The sequence below is a fragment of the Myxocyprinus asiaticus genome, chromosome 5 (genome assembly GCF_019703515.2).
Source record: "Myxocyprinus asiaticus isolate MX2 ecotype Aquarium Trade chromosome 5, UBuf_Myxa_2, whole genome shotgun sequence".
NCBI classification, from domain to species: domain Eukaryota; kingdom Metazoa; phylum Chordata; class Actinopteri; order Cypriniformes; family Catostomidae; genus Myxocyprinus; species Myxocyprinus asiaticus.
The window spans coordinates 53,478,061-53,497,808 of record NC_059348.1 but is presented as its reverse complement, the minus strand read 5'-3'; the positions used below and the strand labels follow the sequence as shown (position 1 = coordinate 53,497,808).

Here is a 19,748-nt window from a genome sequence, read left to right as displayed (position 1 = left end):
TATATATACACACTACCGTTCAAAAGTTTTGAAACACTTGACTTAAATGTCAAGGGTCAGTGTTTAGATTTTGTAAGAACTGTAAGATGAATGGCTAATGTCTTTAAAGTTCATCCTGGATTAACTGCAGAAGTTCACATAGATGCATTGTCCTTTGTTAGTTGGCTGATGAAGGCTTTTGTTGGCAATTAATTGATAGTCTATGTATTCCATTATAAGAGTGTAGTCCATCATTAGACCGAGGTGATGTAGGCAGAGATCATCACAGGTCATTTCAGTGAGGTTCGGTGAGGTCAATCCTAAATCCAAGGTTCAGGCCATGGCATATGAAGTATCCCATGTCTTATGGTTGGAGCTGGCATCAGCTCATCCTCAGAAGTCCATCGCAATAGACTGAAGTGATGTTTGGCTGGCACCCGCTGCTATTAGTCATCATCACTCAGCAACACGTAGCAGTGGAGTCCAACACGAAGCAGGAATGGAGCTGGATCCAGCCGGTTCTGGTGATCTCAGGATAGGAGTCCCGAGGTTGAGACAGGGAAACAAATAGAATAATATTAGCATAGATGCCATTCAATTTATTGCAGAGTTATGATCATGATCAATGTTTCTGGTTTCTGGTTCCGGCAGACCTAACTAAAGCAGCCTAATTGTGAGTTGAAGGATAAATCAGGTGTATGCCTGGCTAAATAGACGAGTCTTTAGTCTAGACTTAAACTGAGTGAGTGCGTCTGCATCTCGGACAGTGTTAGGGGGACTATTCCATAGTTTAGGAGCCAAACAGGAAAAGGATCTACCTCCTTTTGTAGATTTTGATATTCTAGGAACTATTAACAGGCCGGATGAACGTAATGAATGTGATGGAATATAGCATTTCAGAAGGTCACTTAAGTAGACCATTCAAAGCTTTGTATGTAGTTAACAGAATTTTAAAATTAATACGAAATTTAACAGGTAGCCAATGTAACGATGATAAAATGCGGCTAATATGATCATATTTCTTGGTTCTAGTCAGCACTCTGGCTGCTGCATTTTGATCCAACTGAAGTTTATTTATTGATCTTGCTGGACCGCTTCCCAGTAATGCATTACAATAATCTAGTCTTGAGGTCATGAACGCATGAATTAGTTTTTCGACATCAGCAACAGAGAGCATGTGTCGTAATTTAGCAATATTTCTTAGGTGGAAGAATGCTGTTCTACAAACATTGGTAATTTGATTTTCAAAGGACAGATTGATATCAAATATAACAAGTTCTTTGCTGTAGAAGATGACGTAACAGTGCATCCATCGAGAGTCAAATTATATTTTAGTGGCTTATTTTTAGAGGTTTTTGGTCCAATTATTAGTACCTCTGTTTTTCGGAATTGAGTAGAAGGAAATTTCTGGCCATCCAATCTTTTATTTCATTGATACACTCTGCTAATTTGGAGAATTGTGAAATCTCATCAGGTTTTGAAGAAATATGAAGTTGGGTATCGTCGGCATAACAGTGGAAACTTATTCCATGATTCTTGATAATGTCTCCCAGGGGAAGCGTATACAAGGAGAAAAGCAGAGGCCCTAAAACTGATCCCTGTGGCACTCCATACTTTACTTTTTTTTTTGCAGAATTTTATTTATTTTATTTTTTTCAAAAATGTATGAAATTAAAATTGACACAAAGATTAAATTTCTACGAACTTGATACATGTCTTTTAAACTGCATTATTAAAAGATTGATAATTTTATTATCTCAGACAAATGCCAACATAATTCTCCAGCCTATTCAAGAGAATCTTGTGATCTATCGTGTCGAAGGCAGCACTAAGATCTAAAAGCACTGTGAAATGCAGCCGTGATCAGATGATAAGAGCACGTCATTTGTAACTCTGATAAGTGCAGTCTCTGTACAGTGATGGGGCCTAAATCCTGACTGAAATTGTTCATATATACTATTTCTCTGTAGAAATGAACATATTTGGGAGGATAATACCTATGATTCCCATGATCTTAAAAATCTTTTGATCTGAAGACGAATGCTTAAATGTTTGAAATTAGTTTTGTGGACAAAAATATAATTATGCCACCATATTAATTTATTTCATTATAAAACTAAAATGTAAATTGATGAAATTGATGACTTGGACCAAATAATAAAGAAAAGCAGCCAATAAGTGCCCAACATAGATGGGAACTCCTTCAATACTGTTTAAAAAGCATCCCAGGGTGATACCTCAAGAAGTTGGTTGAGAAAATGTCAAGAGTACATTTCTGCAAATTCTAGGCAAAGGGTGACTACTTTGAAGATGCTCAAATATAACACAGTTTTGATTTATTGTGGATTTTGTTTAGTCACAACATAATTCCCATAGTTCCATTTATGTCATTCCTTAGTTTGTATGACTTTACTATTATTCTAAAATGTGAATATATATATATATATATGATAAAGAATGAGAGTTTCAAAATTTTTGATCGGTAGTGTGTATATATACTGTATATATATATATATATATATATATATATATATATATATATATATATATATATATATATATATATATATATATATATATTCTATAAAATATATATAAAAAATATATAACTGTATTATATATACAGGTGCATCTCAATAAATTAGAATGTCGTGGAAAAGTTCATTTATTTCAGTAATTCAACTCAAATTGTGAAACTTGTGTATTAAATAAATTGAATGCACACAGACTGAAGTAGTTTAAGTCTTTGGTTCTTTTAATTGTGATGATTTTGGCTCACATTTAACAAAAACCCACCAATTCACTATCTCAACAAATTTGAATACATCATAAGACCAATAAAAAAAAAACATTTTTAGTGAATTGTTGGCCTTCTGGAAAGTATGTTCATTTACTGTATATGTACTCAACACTTGGTAGGGGCTCATTTTGCTTTAATTACTGCCTCAATTCGGCGTGGCATGGAGGTGATCAGTTTGTGGCACTGCTGAGGTGGTATGGAAGCCCAGGTTTCTTTGACAGTGGCCTTCAGCTCATCTGCATTTTTTGGTCTCTTGTTTCTCATTTTCCTCTTGACAATACCCAATAGATTCTCTATGGGGTTCAGGTCTGGTGAGTTTACTGGCCAGTCAAGCACACCAACACCATGGTCATTTAACCAACTTTTGGTGCTTTTGGCAGTGTGGGCAGGTGCCAAATCCTGCTGGAAAATGAAATCAGCATCTTTAAAAAGCTGGTCAGCAGAAGGAAGCATGAAGTGCTCCAAAATTTCTTGGTAAACGGGTGCAGTGACTTTGGTTTTCAAAAAACACAATGGACCAACACCAGCAGATGACATTGCACCCCAAATCATCACAGACTGTGGAAACTTAACACTGGACTTCCAGCAACTTCGGCTATGAGCTTCTCCACCCTTCCTCCAGACTCTAGGACCTTGGTTTCCAAATGAAATACAAAACTTGCTCTCATCTGAAAAGAGGACTTTGGACCACTGGGCAACAGTCCAGTTCTTCTTCTCCTTAGCCCAGGTAAGACGCCTCTGACGTTGTCTGTGGTTCAGGAGTGGCTTAACAAGAGGAATACGACAACTGTAGCCAAATTCCTTGACATATCTGTGTGTGGTGGCTCTTGATGCCTTGACCCCAGCCTCAGTCCATTCCTTGTGAAGTTCACCCAAATTCTTGAATCGATTTTGCTTGACAATCCTCATAAGGCTGCGGTTCTCTCGGTTGGTTGTGCATCTTTTTCTTCCACACTTTTTCCTTCCACTCAACTTTCTGTTAACATGCTTGGATACAGCACTCTGTGAACAGCCAGCTTCTTTGGCAATGAATGTTTGTGGCTTACCCTCCTTGTGAAGGGTGTCAATGATTGTCTTCTGGACAACTGTCAGATCAGCAGTCTTCCTCATGATTGTGTAGCCTAGTGAACCAAACTGAGAGACCATTTTGAAGGCTCAGGAAACCTTTGCAGGTGTTTTGAGTTGATTAGCTGATTGGCATGTCACCATATTCTAATTTTTTGAGATAGTGAATTGGTGGATTTTTGTTAAATGTGAGCCAAAATCATCACAATTAAAAGAACCAAAGACTTAAACTACTTCAGTCTGTGTGCACTGAATTTATTTAATACACGAGTTTCACAATCTGAGTTGAATTATTGAAATAAATGAACTTTTCCACGACATTCTAATTTATTGAGATGCACCTGTATATTGCATATGGCTATATATATATATATATATATATTTTAAAATGTAAATGTTTTATGCATCATGGTAGTATCTGTTGTGCTGCCTTTAATTTTTGCTGATTTTATTACAGTAATTTTTGATAAATAAGGATTTAATGAATTGATTTTCCATATGCAAAATATAGCTTCTTAATTTTGCTGTTTATTTTGAGGTGAAATAAGAGGCCAAGATATCTTCCTTTGGCAAAAGATAAGCAAAGTGGTCAAATCAAATCATGCTATATTGCAAACAGCACTTATTCTGAATGTTTAAATGTGATAAAGCTGCTAGTACAGTGTTGCATTTCATACATTACATATTTTATACTTGTTTGCGTAGAATGCTAGCTAACTGGTGATATCATATAAAACAGATAGAGACAGGAGGACCTGCCAACCTCAGTATTTTCAGGATTGTGCAGGCATATGAAATAACAAATACACGTATGTGGAAACAATAGTGTAAGACTAACACATATAGCAAACAACTAAATACCAGACAAGAGCTGTCATGTTTTGTCGTTAGGATCACAGGCAGAGCTCATCTCACTAGAAACAGCCCACAAAACTATTTATTTTTTATATGCATAGTGCTTTTTAAATGTATGTTTAGATCCAATATTGTCACACACACATACTGTACATACAGAAACATATATACACATGCTCAAAAACATATTTGTAATTATGGAAATGTTCAAATTACAAATAAAAGCGATGCTTTAATTGTGAATACTAACATACTGCATCAATTATGCATCAAAATAAAAATATATACATTGAATGCTTCACGACATGATCTAACTTACAATTTCTCCTCCGTCTGAACAGAAAACAATGCATTATGAGTAAAACCAGAAGCTGCCTGCTTTGAAGTTGAATCCAGGCGGAAAAATAACTAAAGGAAAATGTGGATATCTGTGATATGACGGCAATTTGAATAGACTGTTGCCTTGTTTATATATATATATATATATATTCACCGTATACTTCAGTTACAGTATGAATAACAGATGGTGTTTATTCCACTTTGGCCTTTTCAAGAGCTTTTCTCTTTTTAAGAAAATACAATACCCATAGGGGAATATAAGATCTCTTTGTTGTCTCAGTTTGTTTCTCCAGAGGGCAATGGGATTAAATATAGAACAAATGTGCCACATTCCACATTCATTTTATAGCTCTATACTCTCACTTTCAGCAACTGACTTATCTGCATATATTTTTGCTTCTTCTAAGGAATTTTAGTAGACACACCTGAGACAAAGCTGATACTTAAAGGGGTTTTCGGTTCTGTTACATTCAAGTTTCCTGAGTTATGAAAGAGTAGCAATATTTTTTTGAACTGGGTGTTACATATGTGTGCCAACCTGGTGGTGTTGAACTATATGAAAATGAATTTTTTATATCTAGATTTCTGTTTATGGTTTCTGTTCTGTGTAAATGGGATTACCGCACTGTACTGCTACAGGAAACCATGTGTACAACTGATAAGAGATGCTGCAGATCTCGGGTCACTAAAAGGGCATCACAGTACAGGGTGAATACACTCATATATACAGCTAACAATAGGACAGAGAACTAAATGCACAAAATATCAAATACGTTAGACCTACACTGGAGCAAGGTTTTACAGATGTACAATATATTAGTCAACGATGCTCATTTTTTTGTCCGGATCTGTTACGTTCTTCAGAAATTAAAAATGCAATTCACACAAACAGTTCTATGATGAACATATTTTCAACTACTGAGTTCAAAGTTATTTTGATTTATTTTCTGGGGCTTAAAGTAAAAAATGTCTAAGTAGTGTGACCGTCCTGAAAGCTGAAATTCTTGAAAAAAAGAAATGTTAGCATGAGTAGTTTGGAATATTTATATTATTATTATAATTTCTTAAAAATTACACTTTGTTTTTTGTTTTTTTTACCTTGTAAAATATGTTTGAAAAGCTTCTTGAAATGAATGATTAGGTTGTATTCAGGATGCTTAACCTGATGGTTGCACCACTTGACATTTTTAAAAAGTCATTATTATTATTTTTTGTTGTTGCAGAAAATCCTATAAATGTTTTTCAAAAGTGTTTGAACATTTTTATGAAAAGGCTAATTTTGTTCTGGTCAAATGGAGTAACCCGGAGAAAACTTCTTCATGTTTGTGACTCAAAAATTCATGATATTAGTAAAACAAAATATTTTTTACCTTGTAAAATATGTTTGAAAAGCTTTTTGAAATGAATGATTAAGTTGTATTCAAGATGCTTACACCACTTGACATTTTTAAGTCATTAAACCAATTTTTGCAGAAAATGCTATAATATTATTTCTTTTTTTTGTGGACATTTTTATGAAAAGCCACTTTTTTCAGGTCAAATGGAGTAGCCCTAAGAAAATGTCTTGATTTATGTAATTCACAAGTCATATTTTTATTTTATTTTTTTGCAGAATTTTATTTATTTAATTTTTTCAAAAATGTATGAAATTAAAATTGACACAAAGATTACATTTCTACGGACTTGATACATGTCTTCTAAACTGCATTTTTAAAAGATGTATAATTTTATCATCTCAGACGACCTTATTAGTCAATGACACTGTGGTGATGGGGTCGTGGTTGTGTGTCTGTTTGCGGGAGAGAGGGAGCGGAGTGGCTCATCAAGCTGGTTGACATGATGGGGAGAGACCTCAAAAGCAGCCAAAACGACACGAGAGTGCAGGGACTGGCGTGCCTTATTGTGTATTTTATTTTTAATTGTGAAGCTGAAGATTTCGAGAAGTTGCTTAACTGAGAGTTTTTGTGACATTGAACTGACTGATATAAGATAAGCACTGAGAAGGCTGCATTCAAATATACTGAAGGCAGAAAATAAAAGCCTACCTGAAGCGTGCCACTGCTCCCCCATCTCCTTCCATACCCGAACCTTTAACGTGTGTTACACCCATATAATGCTTGTATCATAAGAACGTCTTGATTGCTGGAAACTACTTAGCTTTGGTTTTAAAATAATATTTTGTATTGCAGCATCTGTGCTTTCCTAATAACAATATAGAATCTTCATTGTCTTAATAATATAAGACATGCTCTATACTCTTTGTGCTCTATTTGTATTCACCCTAAAAGTGTTGCTGAACCTGTGTCAAAAGTGATAGTTCACCCAAAAATGTTAATTGTGTCATTGTTTACCATCATGTCAATTGTAACCCAGGAGAATCATCTACTCAGAGGAAAACAAAAGTACGACATGCAATTTAAGTGCTATGTTCCAAGTCTTCTGAAGTCATATGATAGCTTTGGTGGCATTTTAAAAATAAAAACAAACAAACAAACAAACAAACAAACACAAGACCAGGTAAAACAGTAGCCTATACAGTTTAGATATTGACAATAATAATCAATTTCAACCAAAATAATTCAGAGTTAATCATTGCATCACTGATTTATTGAATGGGTCAGTTTTATGACTCTAAAATGTAATAATTATTGATACACTGGCTGATATCATGTGGTTTCCCATCTGGTTTTCCATCAAAGCTGCGACTTTGAAAAGTTGATGTGGAAGAGGATGTAAATTCTTCACCCATTAATGTGTGCCAACAATCTTTGCATGTCATTTGTTTTCACCCACTGGACACAGGAGCAAACATGGTGTATGTGGCGAGCAATTTTTAAACCGACATACATTCAAGAGGACAACAATTTCTAACTCGAGTGTGCAAAAAATGTGAAATATCAGCATCTATTTCCCATACTGGCTTTTATTTGTTGTTTCAATTTTTACACCATTACCAGTTAATGATCTGTACAAACAGATGAATTCGTTTAGAGATGGACATTGACAATTACAGATACTTCAGCAAAGTTTCTTAGTATTGTACACATGCAGTCACAAGTTTCATGAAAAAGACCTTTGGAAATGACACCAAAAAGTACAACACAGATCGTTTTGAAACAAATAAACAAAGAAATACGCACTTACACACAAACAGTCTCACACTCAGCTGTATAAACACACACACACACTTTTGCTTTTAGATTATATACTCAAACATTTTCATGACAATTAAACATTTCTCCACAAATTCTCATTACTGTCATGCAAAAATGTAGTTCTCATAATAAATATAATAATAAAAATACAACTATATATACTGTATATATATATACTACCGGTCAAAAGTTTTGAAACACTTCCTCATTCTTTATTATAATTTCTTTTCACATTTTAGAATAATAGTAAAGTCATCACAACTATGGAATGACATAAATGGAACTATGGGAATTATGATGTGACTAAACAAAATCAAAAATAAATCAAAACTGTGTTATATTTGAGCATCTTCAAAGTAGTCGCCCTTTGCCTAGAATTTGCAGACATGTACTCTTGACATTTTCTCAACCAACTTCTTGAGGTATCAAAGGCGTAGCCTTCAGCCTCATTAATCGCGCACCAGTTCGAGTCCCGTACGGAGCGGGTAGAACAGGAGCGTCACATATATTTAGATTGTTAAATAGCAATTTTTACATCATGGTACTTTTTGTTGTGTTGCCTTTAATTTATGTTGATTTAAGTAAATAAAAAAATTGTTGCATTATCATTTTTAATATACACAGAAAAAGTATTGTGACTCACCAATGAAAATAATAAGAATTCCATAAATAAAAAAAAGTAAAACGAAATATGCCTGATCGCATTACAATAATGAGAATTGCGACGTTAAATGTGTTAACAGTCATGAAAATAATGTCACGATTCAAAAAATCTTAGTATCCTAAACATAAGTTTCATATTCTTAATTTTGATAGAAGTTGAGTTCATTTTGAGTTGAAATATGACATGGACATGTTAGTGTGAGATTCACATGCAGACCAGAAATAAACCTCATATTACAACACACATATATTACATCATCATTACCATTTAAAACATATTGTACATTATACTACAAAGACTCGTCCTATGAAAAATGACTGACTGATTATGGTGACAGACTTTGTGATCATATTCACGATTAAATTGATAAAAAATGTCACTATCCAAATAAGGCAATTTTATTCTGTATAATGATTTTATACTTAGCCAGAGACAGTATGATCTAACCATTGATCAACACGATTATGAGATACAGCTCAATTCAATTCAGCATTAACAACAAAAAACATAAAAAAACTATAAAAACTATTAAGTCAATACTGACGTCCATAAAGTTACATAGATAGAAGATAACAAATAAAACGTGATTTTATTTCAACAACTGTTCCTTGAATGGAACAAAGCTTAAAAAAAGAATGAAAATGTTTTAAGGCGCTACTCTGAGTACACAATAACAGCTCAAAAAAAAAAAAAAAAGAGGAATGTTTAGAGTATATTTGGCCTTAAAAATGTCTGAATGTCATGGAATTCGATAACAAAATCAAAACAAGTGGCATTTATTTTAAAGAAAGACGGCAAGCGCACTTTTCATGCAAAACAAATTTCACAACATTTCATTTGAGTGCGAATGACACTCGCTTTGATATATAGTTATCTAATGCAATGACATTCAGACATATTTAAGCATGATTTTAAGTGTTCAAACACTTTTGGGGCGAATGTTCCAGCATCAGTGTGTCACCCGTCACAGTTGAATAAACCTCAGACCAGATCATTTAGTAGTCATTCACAAACGTGTGTTTAGAAACATTTGACACACACTCTATTGCTTTCTCTCCTTGACAAAAACACACAATCACTGCATAGACAGAAGTCACGGCTGCCGAATTACGTGAAAGTTTGAGCTCGTGTAAAAAATACATCACAATATTAGATGAGGTTTTATACAGCAGTTCTTGTTGACCTGGGAAGAGGGAATTGAGTACGTCTGCACAGATGAATATAACATAAAACAGTATCATAGGCCAGGGGTTTTTAAACTTTTTGATGCCAAGGACCCTCAAATTTTATCACCCCCTTTGTGTGAGAATGTGATAAACATGATATTATAAAGACTTATTGTTTGCTAAATAATATATTAGATAAATAATAATAAAATAATAAATAATTGTATATATATATATAATTAGTAAATATTATATATATTATATATATTATTATTATTATTTTAATATTCACAAATGATATATTTATACAGTATATATCATTAATATTTACTTCTTATTGACAGTGTATCTTTGTTATGCTGGAGTGATGCAAAGAGAAACATTTTCAGTTCAATTAATTAAAAAATATAATATAATAAAAATTATATTTTATTTTTCAATATTTATATTTATTGTGAAAGCACTATATAAATAAATTTGTAAAAGTATACAATAACACAATAAATATTATTTCAAAGCAGCTTTACAGAGAATAGTGAATTTCAACTCTTATTTCTTACAAATAATATTCTTTATTTCATAATATTTGAAATTATATGCCGATTTATTTATATTTCTGCTTTTATTTCTTACTATGGCTGTTAATACTATAAAATAATCATGATGAATCTAATGATTTCAGAATGAAATGGTAATTATGTCAACATTTTTACACTTATTTTTCTCCAAAACTGTTTGCAGACCCCCTAGCAGTCCCCTGGGGGTCCTCGGACCCCAGCTGGAAAACCCCTGTATAGACCAACTCTGATCTATATGAATAAAATGCAGAGAATATTTACAAAAAGTAGCACGTTTGACCGACAAATTATTACATGACTGATAGAAAAAGACATGACTTTTACACAATTCACTGATTCATACATAAGTTCCAGCCTTGTTTGAATATATTTTTATTCATTTCAGTGGCCATGAAACAGTTTGATGAGGTCAGCATGTGATGTAAAACACTGAACCCACTTTTACCACCACAGTGTCCTCAGGTAAGGATGGGTTAAGATGGTCAACTAGTCATCCCACAGCTGACTAGTCAATTAGTGATGTGATTTTTTTCTTTCTGAAGCTTTAAAGTAGATTCGGTTTGCTGCCCACAGTCGGATGGCGAAATATCCTATTTTGAAAGCTTTGTGTCCCGTACTGAAGGGGCAAAATGCTTAAAGGGGACCCCACCCCACTGAACACTTCAGAGTGAAAAGTTACAACCCCCAAGTAAATCAAGTAGAATTAAGAGACACAATTTCTCTGAGAGGGCTTCAGCATGTTGAACGCATCCATACAGGCTCCCGATCAAGAGGCTGAGCGTCCGACCGCACGCGAGATGGAACGACACGCGGAGAAACTACATACACCCCAGCCTCAACAGTTATTGTTGGACTGTCAGCATGTTAAAACTCCCAAATGTATCACTTTTAAAGCACCGTTGTAATAGCCAGTAAAGCGGCATTTTTGTAACAAATCCACCACTTTCGACAAGCAATTTTTCAGGCATTTACTTTCTGATTTCAAACATTTTTACTAGTTGGTCAATGTACAGTATCACGTTGACGACTTTGGCCACTGCACTGCATCTTGCTGTTTAATTAGCACCTCACAGTTTAAAACGTAATTAAACCCATCACAAGACCCCAGACGTTTTTGAACGCAAGAACACGTCCTTTGTAAACAGCACCTTAAGAAACACATCTGATTGTGTCTGATGGACTTAACCCTTAAAGAAATATTCTGGGTTCAATACAAGTTAAGCTCAATCGACAGCATTTGTGGCATATTTTTGATTATCACAAAAATGTTATTGACTCGTCCGTCCTTTTCTTTAAAAAAAGCCAAAAATCTGGGTTCTAATGAGGCACTTACAATGGAAGTCAATGGGGGCCAATCCGTAAACGTTAAAATACTCCCTTTTTCAAAAGTATAGACGCAAGACGTAAACAATACGTGTGTTAACATGATTTCAATGTGATAAAATCACTTACTAACCGCATCTGTGTAAAGTTATAGCCAATTTTACAACTTCGTGGCCATGATGACGTAACGTCAACAAACCCTAAACCCTAAAATGACTGTAAAATGACAATATAAACAACTTTAAAGCTCAAATAATACACACGTTTTAACTGAAGGATTAATGTAAGTGCTTTTATAAAATTATAAACTTCACAATTCTGCATTAAAACCCTCCAAAAATTGGCCCCATTCACTTCCATTGTAAGTGCCTCACTGTAACCTCCATTTTTGCTTTTTTTTTTTAAAGAAAAGGAGGGACGAATCGAAATAACTTTTTGTGGTAATCAACATTATGCCACAAATGCTGCCGATTGAGCTTAACTTGTATTAAATTAGGAATATTCCTTTAACAAGCCTAATTACACAAGGCTTCCGTAAGACCACAAAGTCACTTTTGCACATTGCTTCTTATTCAGTTTTTACAGCGTCATTTAATTGCACAAACTGTATTTCACTTCGAACATCTCTGATGTACAAAAAAATAAAATACATCCTGTGTGTGTACGACTTGCAGGAGAAAAGTAATATTTGCATAATGAACAGCTCTATATTACTGACAGCACAGATTCCAGGATTGTCAAAACAACGAACAGTTCAGGAACATTTGCATTGTTATGAGGAATGGTTGTCAGTGAATTTGGGGTCGTCCACACTGCGAGAGGACGGCAGCCTCCGCACGTACGATGCAAAATGATGCAACGTATTTCAGGAAGGCGCACATGCGTGACAGCTGCACTTGTGAGAAATTGTCCTCACCTTCAGATGTTTTGATAAATAAACACACATGCTGGATTTTCAGAGGGAAAACATTGATTTAGGACGTCAGTAGGAAATGAGGCCCGAGTGGAAAAGGAATACAATTTATCTGGAAGCTTCTTCAGTTTCTGTCTTCATCTAGCTCAGAAGAGCAGAATCCATCCTGGAAATCGTCACCAGCACAACCGCTTCAGTGTCAGAGGAGAGATGACCTCACACGAGTGCCATCACGTCACCTATTGCAAACATCTACTATACATCCAGTTTACTGTAGAGAGAGAGAGAGAGAGAGAGAGAGTGTGAAAGTTAATGACAAAATTGGCTAATTGAAACTGCTGGAAAGTTAGCGTTAGCATGTAGCTACATTCATTACTCTGGGCTCCCACACTTTTTGATCAGTGAATTTCCATAATTATTTTCCATGACCTTTCGTGCAATTTGTGATTTCTGGATAAGAATGAATAAAAATCCATTTGATTCAGATTGATTTGCTAATGACTCATTTAGGTTTATTTGTGAGCCGATTTGAGAGATTAATTGAAAACATCAGAAACAAAAGAACAATTCACTCACAAATCAAACATCACTCATTGCCTGTAAGCAAGTTTAACCCTACACAAAAGCAATTTATGCCAATTAAAAATTACAGAGCAGAGCTAACAACAATTATATGTACATACTGTATATACAGTATATTAGGGCTGTCCATCGGATACAATTTTTTTATAGAATTAATTACAATTAATTACATGTCAATAACATAATCTTATGTATCAACATTTGGCAAAAAAGGCAAATATATAATGATATTATTAAAATATATTTAAATAATTCTACATTTAATATATAATAAATATAATAATTAAGATAATTAAAATGCATTATATTATTATGGCAGATGAGTAAAGCATTAATTAGGCAATAAAAAGTGGCTTATATCTATACAGTGTAAACATTAAACAATAACATGAAAACCACCTGCCTAATATTGTGAAGGTCCCCCTTGCGCCGCTAAAACAGCGCCAACCCGCATCTCGGAATAGCATTCTGAGATTATATTCTTCTCAGCACAATTGTACAGAGCGGTTATCTGAGTTACTGTAGACTTTATCAGTTCAAACCAGTCTGGCCATTCTCTGTTGACCTCTCTCATCAACAAGGCGTCCACAGAACTGCCGCTCACTGGATGTTTTTTGTTTTTGGCACATTTGGAGTAAATTCTAGAGACTGTTGTGTGTGAAAATCCCAGGAGATCAGCAGTTACAGAAATACTCAAACCAGCCCATCTGGCACCAACAATCATGCCACGCTCCGAATCACTGAGATCACATTTTTTCCCCATTCTGATGGTTGATGTGAACATTAACTGAAGCTCCTGACCCGTATCTGCATGATTTTATGCACTGCACTGCTGCCACACGGTTGGCTGATTAGATAATCGCATGAATGATTGTTGGTGAGAGAGGTCAACAGAGAATGGCCAGACTGGTTTGAACTGACAAAGTCTACAGTAACTCAGATAACCACTCTGTACAATTGTGTTGAGAAGAAAATAATCTCCGAATGTTATTCTGAGATGCGGGTTGGTTATTCTGAGTTTCGGCAGCATGAGGGGGACCTACACAACATTATGCAGGTGGTTTTAATGTTGTGGCTGATCGGTGTATATATATATATACAGTATATACAGTATATGTACTGTACACACACACACACACACACACACACACACACACTTTGTTAAATAATTGACTTTTTAGCTTTCATGAAACTCCATAACTTTTTCAGGCCTGGAAAGCACAATTTAAAAATTCCCAGGTATATATTTCCAGGTTTTCCATGACGTGGGAACCCTGATTATTACTTAAAGGGTCACATAAATCTCATCTTAAAGATATCTTATCTTAAATCATAAAGATTAACTAATCTTTTACACCTACTGTACATACTTTTATAATTCTAAATAAAAAGCAGAGCTAAAATGTATGTATTTCGTCGTAAATATAAGGAATTTGATGAGTATTTACAATGTTGTAAAATATTTATAATGTATTATTTGTACTGTTTTTTTAAAAAAATTTTTTATTGTGAGCTGAGGTATCACCATTTACTGCCCTAATTTATATTTAATGATTTAAAGGACAATAACAGTCGCAATACATTTTCCCTCTGAAAATTACATCTCAATAGCATACTTTGATTTGATGTATATCAAATGCTTTTTATAACGTAGGCATTAGCAACTGGTTAACTTCGTCACCTAAAAAATAAAATGAAATTTTATTTCATTTTTGCCTAAAAATCATGTAAGAATGTAAACACTAAAAATACCATTTGGGCACCTTTAGCATATTATTTTAAGACATACTGTATTTTTAACCCTAACCCTACCCCTAAACCTAACCCTCACAAAATAAAAATAAAAACTTTCTGCATTTATACATTTAAAAAAAACATCGTTAAGTATGTTTTTTCAACGATTTAAATTATGGGGACACTAGAAATGTCCTCATAAACCACATTTATAGAATAATACACTTGTAATTACCAGTTTGTAACCTAAAAAAAATTCCAAGTAAACCACCTAAACTCACCCACACGCACGCACACACACACACACACACACACACACACACACACACACACAGAGAACAGCCTCTGGTGTGAGATGAGACATGGAAATAGATCGTGACTGAAAACAGTGAGAGCTGCGCTGGAGCTGAACGTGACCTGACTCAGCATGTCATTAGCGGCAGCTGCATGCGTCCTGCAGCTCATACTAATGAAACAGACACGCGCAGAACAATATCTTAACATTCTGAAGTACTCGAGCTCAAGAGACAGATTGCGTGTCTTTACTACGTACTGCAATGTGTCTAATTTTAAAGGAATAGTTCACCCAAAAATGAGTATTGTGTCATTTGCTCACCCCCATGTCGTTCCAAATCTCTACGCTGTTCTCTATGCAACATAAAATGAGAATTTTTTAAGAATCGTCATGCGGTTCTTTTCCATACAATGCCAGTTCATATCAGTCAAGCTCCAAAAATGACAAAATAAAACCATAAAAGCACCATAAAAAGAGTCCTTATGACTTGCGTGCACTATAATCCAAGTCTTCACAGGATAGCTTTCCGTGAGATATAAAACATAATTTCAGCTGTTATTCACTGAAAATCTTCCCCTTTGCTGAATTTTCTATTCTGCATATCTGAACTGGCGCTTTTTTGAATCTGAATGAGATTTGAGAGCTTCAGAAAGATTATCAATAAATATAATTTTAAGTTTGGGGGACACCAAACTTTCGTATGACTTAAGAAGACTCGGAAATAAGCGAATGAGTATAACGGACTACTTTAATGTAGTTCATTAATGGTGTTATTTTGTCCATTTTGGAGCTTCACAGTGGGGCTGTGCAATTTGAACAAAAAAAATCATATCACTATTTTTTTTACAGATCCTGTACCTCAGTTGCGATTTTGGCAAATGCTTTTCCTTATTGACACATTTTACATAAAATAAAAAAATAAATAAATAAAATAAAAAATAAATTGTTCAGAAATTCAGAAATTGCATGCGCTCATGTCGCGATTTTATTGCGATTATTAGGTCAATATGAACTGCTTTTGTACAAATAGAAATCAGCAAAAAGTCTCTTTAATACATCCCATCTTGTGTTCTGCAGATGAAAAAGTCACACAGGTTTGGAACAACATGAGAGTGAGTAAATTATGACAAAACTTTCATTTAAGGATGAAAAGCCCCCAAGAGATTTTCCTGTTGATTTACTGGTTTGATGAATGAATGCAAGAACTGGAACACACAATCAGTAATCTGGCTAAATTAATGAATATAAAAGTGTAAATACAGGCATACAGCTAAAATCTAAGAGGACTTTTTAGTGGAAGGATCCAAAAAGTGAGGGACTGGTTTTCATCTAAGGGTTTTGAGGTGTGGTTTGGTTCGAACCCTTCACTTACTGTCTCACTTTCACCATCGGACACGATAAGAGGCTCTGAGCCATAATGCATGGGCGAAAACACCCAACTCCTCTCCTCTGGAGGCTGCCGTTATACCACCACCACAACAGCAGAGGGCCCCAGAGACACACACAGGCAGACATACACACACCATAGAGAGAGTCAGACAGGGCAGAGCAGGAGAGACAGCATGGAACAGAAACAGATAGACACACACAGACAGAGAGAGCAAATACATGATATGTGTTGAAACAACATTTAACATATAGTGGAGAGGTTAAAAGACATAAAACAGTGATATGTGTGGCACGGCTCAAATATGGCTCTGTTTTATTGCCAAACCAAGAATGCCTGTCAATTTGGCTGTGTTCGGAATGGCACACTACCATACTACTCATACTATTTTTGCAGAATCAACCACAAATTTAAAATCTCCTTCTTGTCTCATTATTTGATTGGACTTTCAAAAGTAAAGACATTTTGGCAACACTTTACAATAATGTTCACATTAGCTAACAATGAACAACATTTTTAACAGCATTTATTTATCTTGATTCATGCTAATAAAAAAAAAAAAATAAAAAAAAGTTCATGTTGGTTCATAATGCATTAAATAACGTTAACATATACAACTTTTAATGTAAAAATGAAGTATATGTTGAAATTAACGTTAGCCAAGATTAATAAGTGAAAAATGAGAACGGAAATGTCATATTTAACTCCAAATCAATAAAATAAAAAAATATGAAATTAAATTGTGCATAAAGAAAATGAAACCTGCATTTAGGACTATTACGAATTTTTGCATTGTGACATTATTTTCAGGACACTTCCGCAACACAGTCATGTATTATAGTAAAAAAAGATGCTGTTGTGCATTGGTTCTTAAAATTAAAATAAGCAAAAAGGAAATTTAGTAGCACTCCAAGGGAGTGATTTATAAATACTTTACAATTTAAAAAATTATACAATTTCGTTCACATTGCGGTATTCAGAATATCATAATGACCTTCCTTTTCGCATTAAAATGTGCACAACTGTCCTAAAAATCACTAAATAAAAAATCTAAATGGCCCTAAAAATAAGTTTCCTTTTCTGTATGCAACATATATTGTCATTTCTTATTTGTTTCTTTTGATTTTGGAGCACAATAGAATCAGGACATTTTCTTGACAGGTTTTGTGAGAATCACACAAGTGATGTAAAAATATTGTTCGTGTTATTAACTGATGTTAACGAGTACAACCTTATTGTGAAGTGTTATGGAGATTTTTGACACAAGATTGGTTAAAACAAATTGAAAATAACCTGTTAATTTCTGAGATGATAATTGGACGCCACTCGCTGAATTAAACATGATGAGGCCATGTGTAAACAATGTAGCTTTTGAAATGTTTATTGTTGCATACTGCATACTCTTTCTCATACAGTATATACTGCACAGTATGCTAGTATTCCATTCCAAACATCTTTCTGGGGGAAGTGGTGGCTCAGCAGTTAAGGCTCTGGGTTACTGATCAGAAGGTCAGGGGTTCAAGCCCCAGCACTGCCAAGATGCCACTGTTGGGCCCTTGAGTAAGGCCCTTGACCCTATCTACTCCAGGGGCACTGTATCATGGCTGACCCTGCACTCTGACCCCAGCTTAGCTGGGATATGTGAAAAAAAAGAATTTCACTGTATATGTGCAAATGTATAATGTGTGAAAAATAATTATAATTATTATAATTATGAAGATCTTTCCAGTAAAATACTCTGAGAGGGACAGAAAAGTATAGATGGAAGCATGACTATGCGGAGTGTTAACTGCATACTGCTAACTAACTCAATCCGGATGTGAAGAGTACTATTAGGAATCGTGCATTTGACAGTAAAGGGGTGTCTACTTTATAGTGGTTGACCGATATGGGTTTTTCAATGGCCGATGCAACTGCCAATAAACATAATAGAAATGAACAACAGCAAATCAGATGCACGCAATTTCTACAGTGAAACAAACACTTATTTTATTTGCAATATTTACTCAAATTTGCATAAACTTGAAAAGAAAAACCTTGAAAACAGAAAGTGATGATTATTGGTAGATTTTGATACTGACACAAGGGAAAGTTAACACTTCTGTTAATTGGTCAAGCGAATGTGGCTATCGGCCTATGCAATAATCGCTAAAATGGTCAAATATCTTCTGATTCATTAGCCTGGCTGATATATCGGTCTATCACTACAACGGTGTTCCTATCCAAATGACAATTTTAAAACAAACAAGGTGTGGCTAATGGAAACTCTAAGATTTACTCTAAGACTATATACGTATATATAATATATATATACTGTAACGCTGTAATACACCCTAAAACCCTAAAATCTAAGGTGTAGATTCTGATCTGTTCACTTATGAAGCTGCAGGAACTGAGCTTTCTCCGCTGGAGGATGGGAGAGTAAACCCAATATCTGCCCTGAGCATACTGACACACACACACACACACACACACACACACACACACACACACACACACACACAGTCAGGAAGTGAACAGAAAAACAGGGTCATGTGGTTTATGAAAAAAAGGGGAAATGAGGAATGGAAAATGGATTGAAAGGAAATAAAATGATGGGCAGGAAAAGAGACACACACATCGGAAATAGATCATGAGATGATGCTGATGATTGTGAGAGACTCAACAACGATATTCAAGACTGCACAATGACCGTGTGCTATGTCTTAAACATTTTTGGTGACAGCACTCATTTTAAGCACAATTTTCATGGCAGCGCAAAGCACAAGTGGGCGTGGGTGTTTGTGCTATCTGTGGGTGTATGCACGCAAACTGTGGGTGTATTGTATGTTAATGAAGTGGCACAAAGCACAATTTTCCTGAGAAATATGTCATTGTGCTAAGACATTTTAAAACCATGTCTTAACTCGGCTT

At 34.7% G+C, this 19,748-nt stretch overlaps 1 protein-coding gene across 4 annotated transcripts in view; it reads right to left on the bottom strand.

Moving 5' to 3' along the window:
• Window positions 1-7,941: 7,941 nt before the first annotated feature.
• Window positions 7,942-19,748, bottom strand: part of LOC127440426 (phosphatidylinositol 4-phosphate 5-kinase type-1 gamma-like) — a 77,040-nt gene continuing 65,233 nt past the window's right edge. For all 4 annotated transcript variants that reach the window (XM_051696981.1, XM_051696982.1, XM_051696984.1 and 1 more), the window contains one exon: window positions 7,942-13,108. In XM_051696981.1, the coding sequence (XP_051552941.1) occupies window positions 13,106-13,108 (3 nt within the window). In that variant the 3' untranslated portion in view covers window positions 7,942-13,105. The remainder of the gene's footprint in view (window positions 13,109-19,748) is intronic.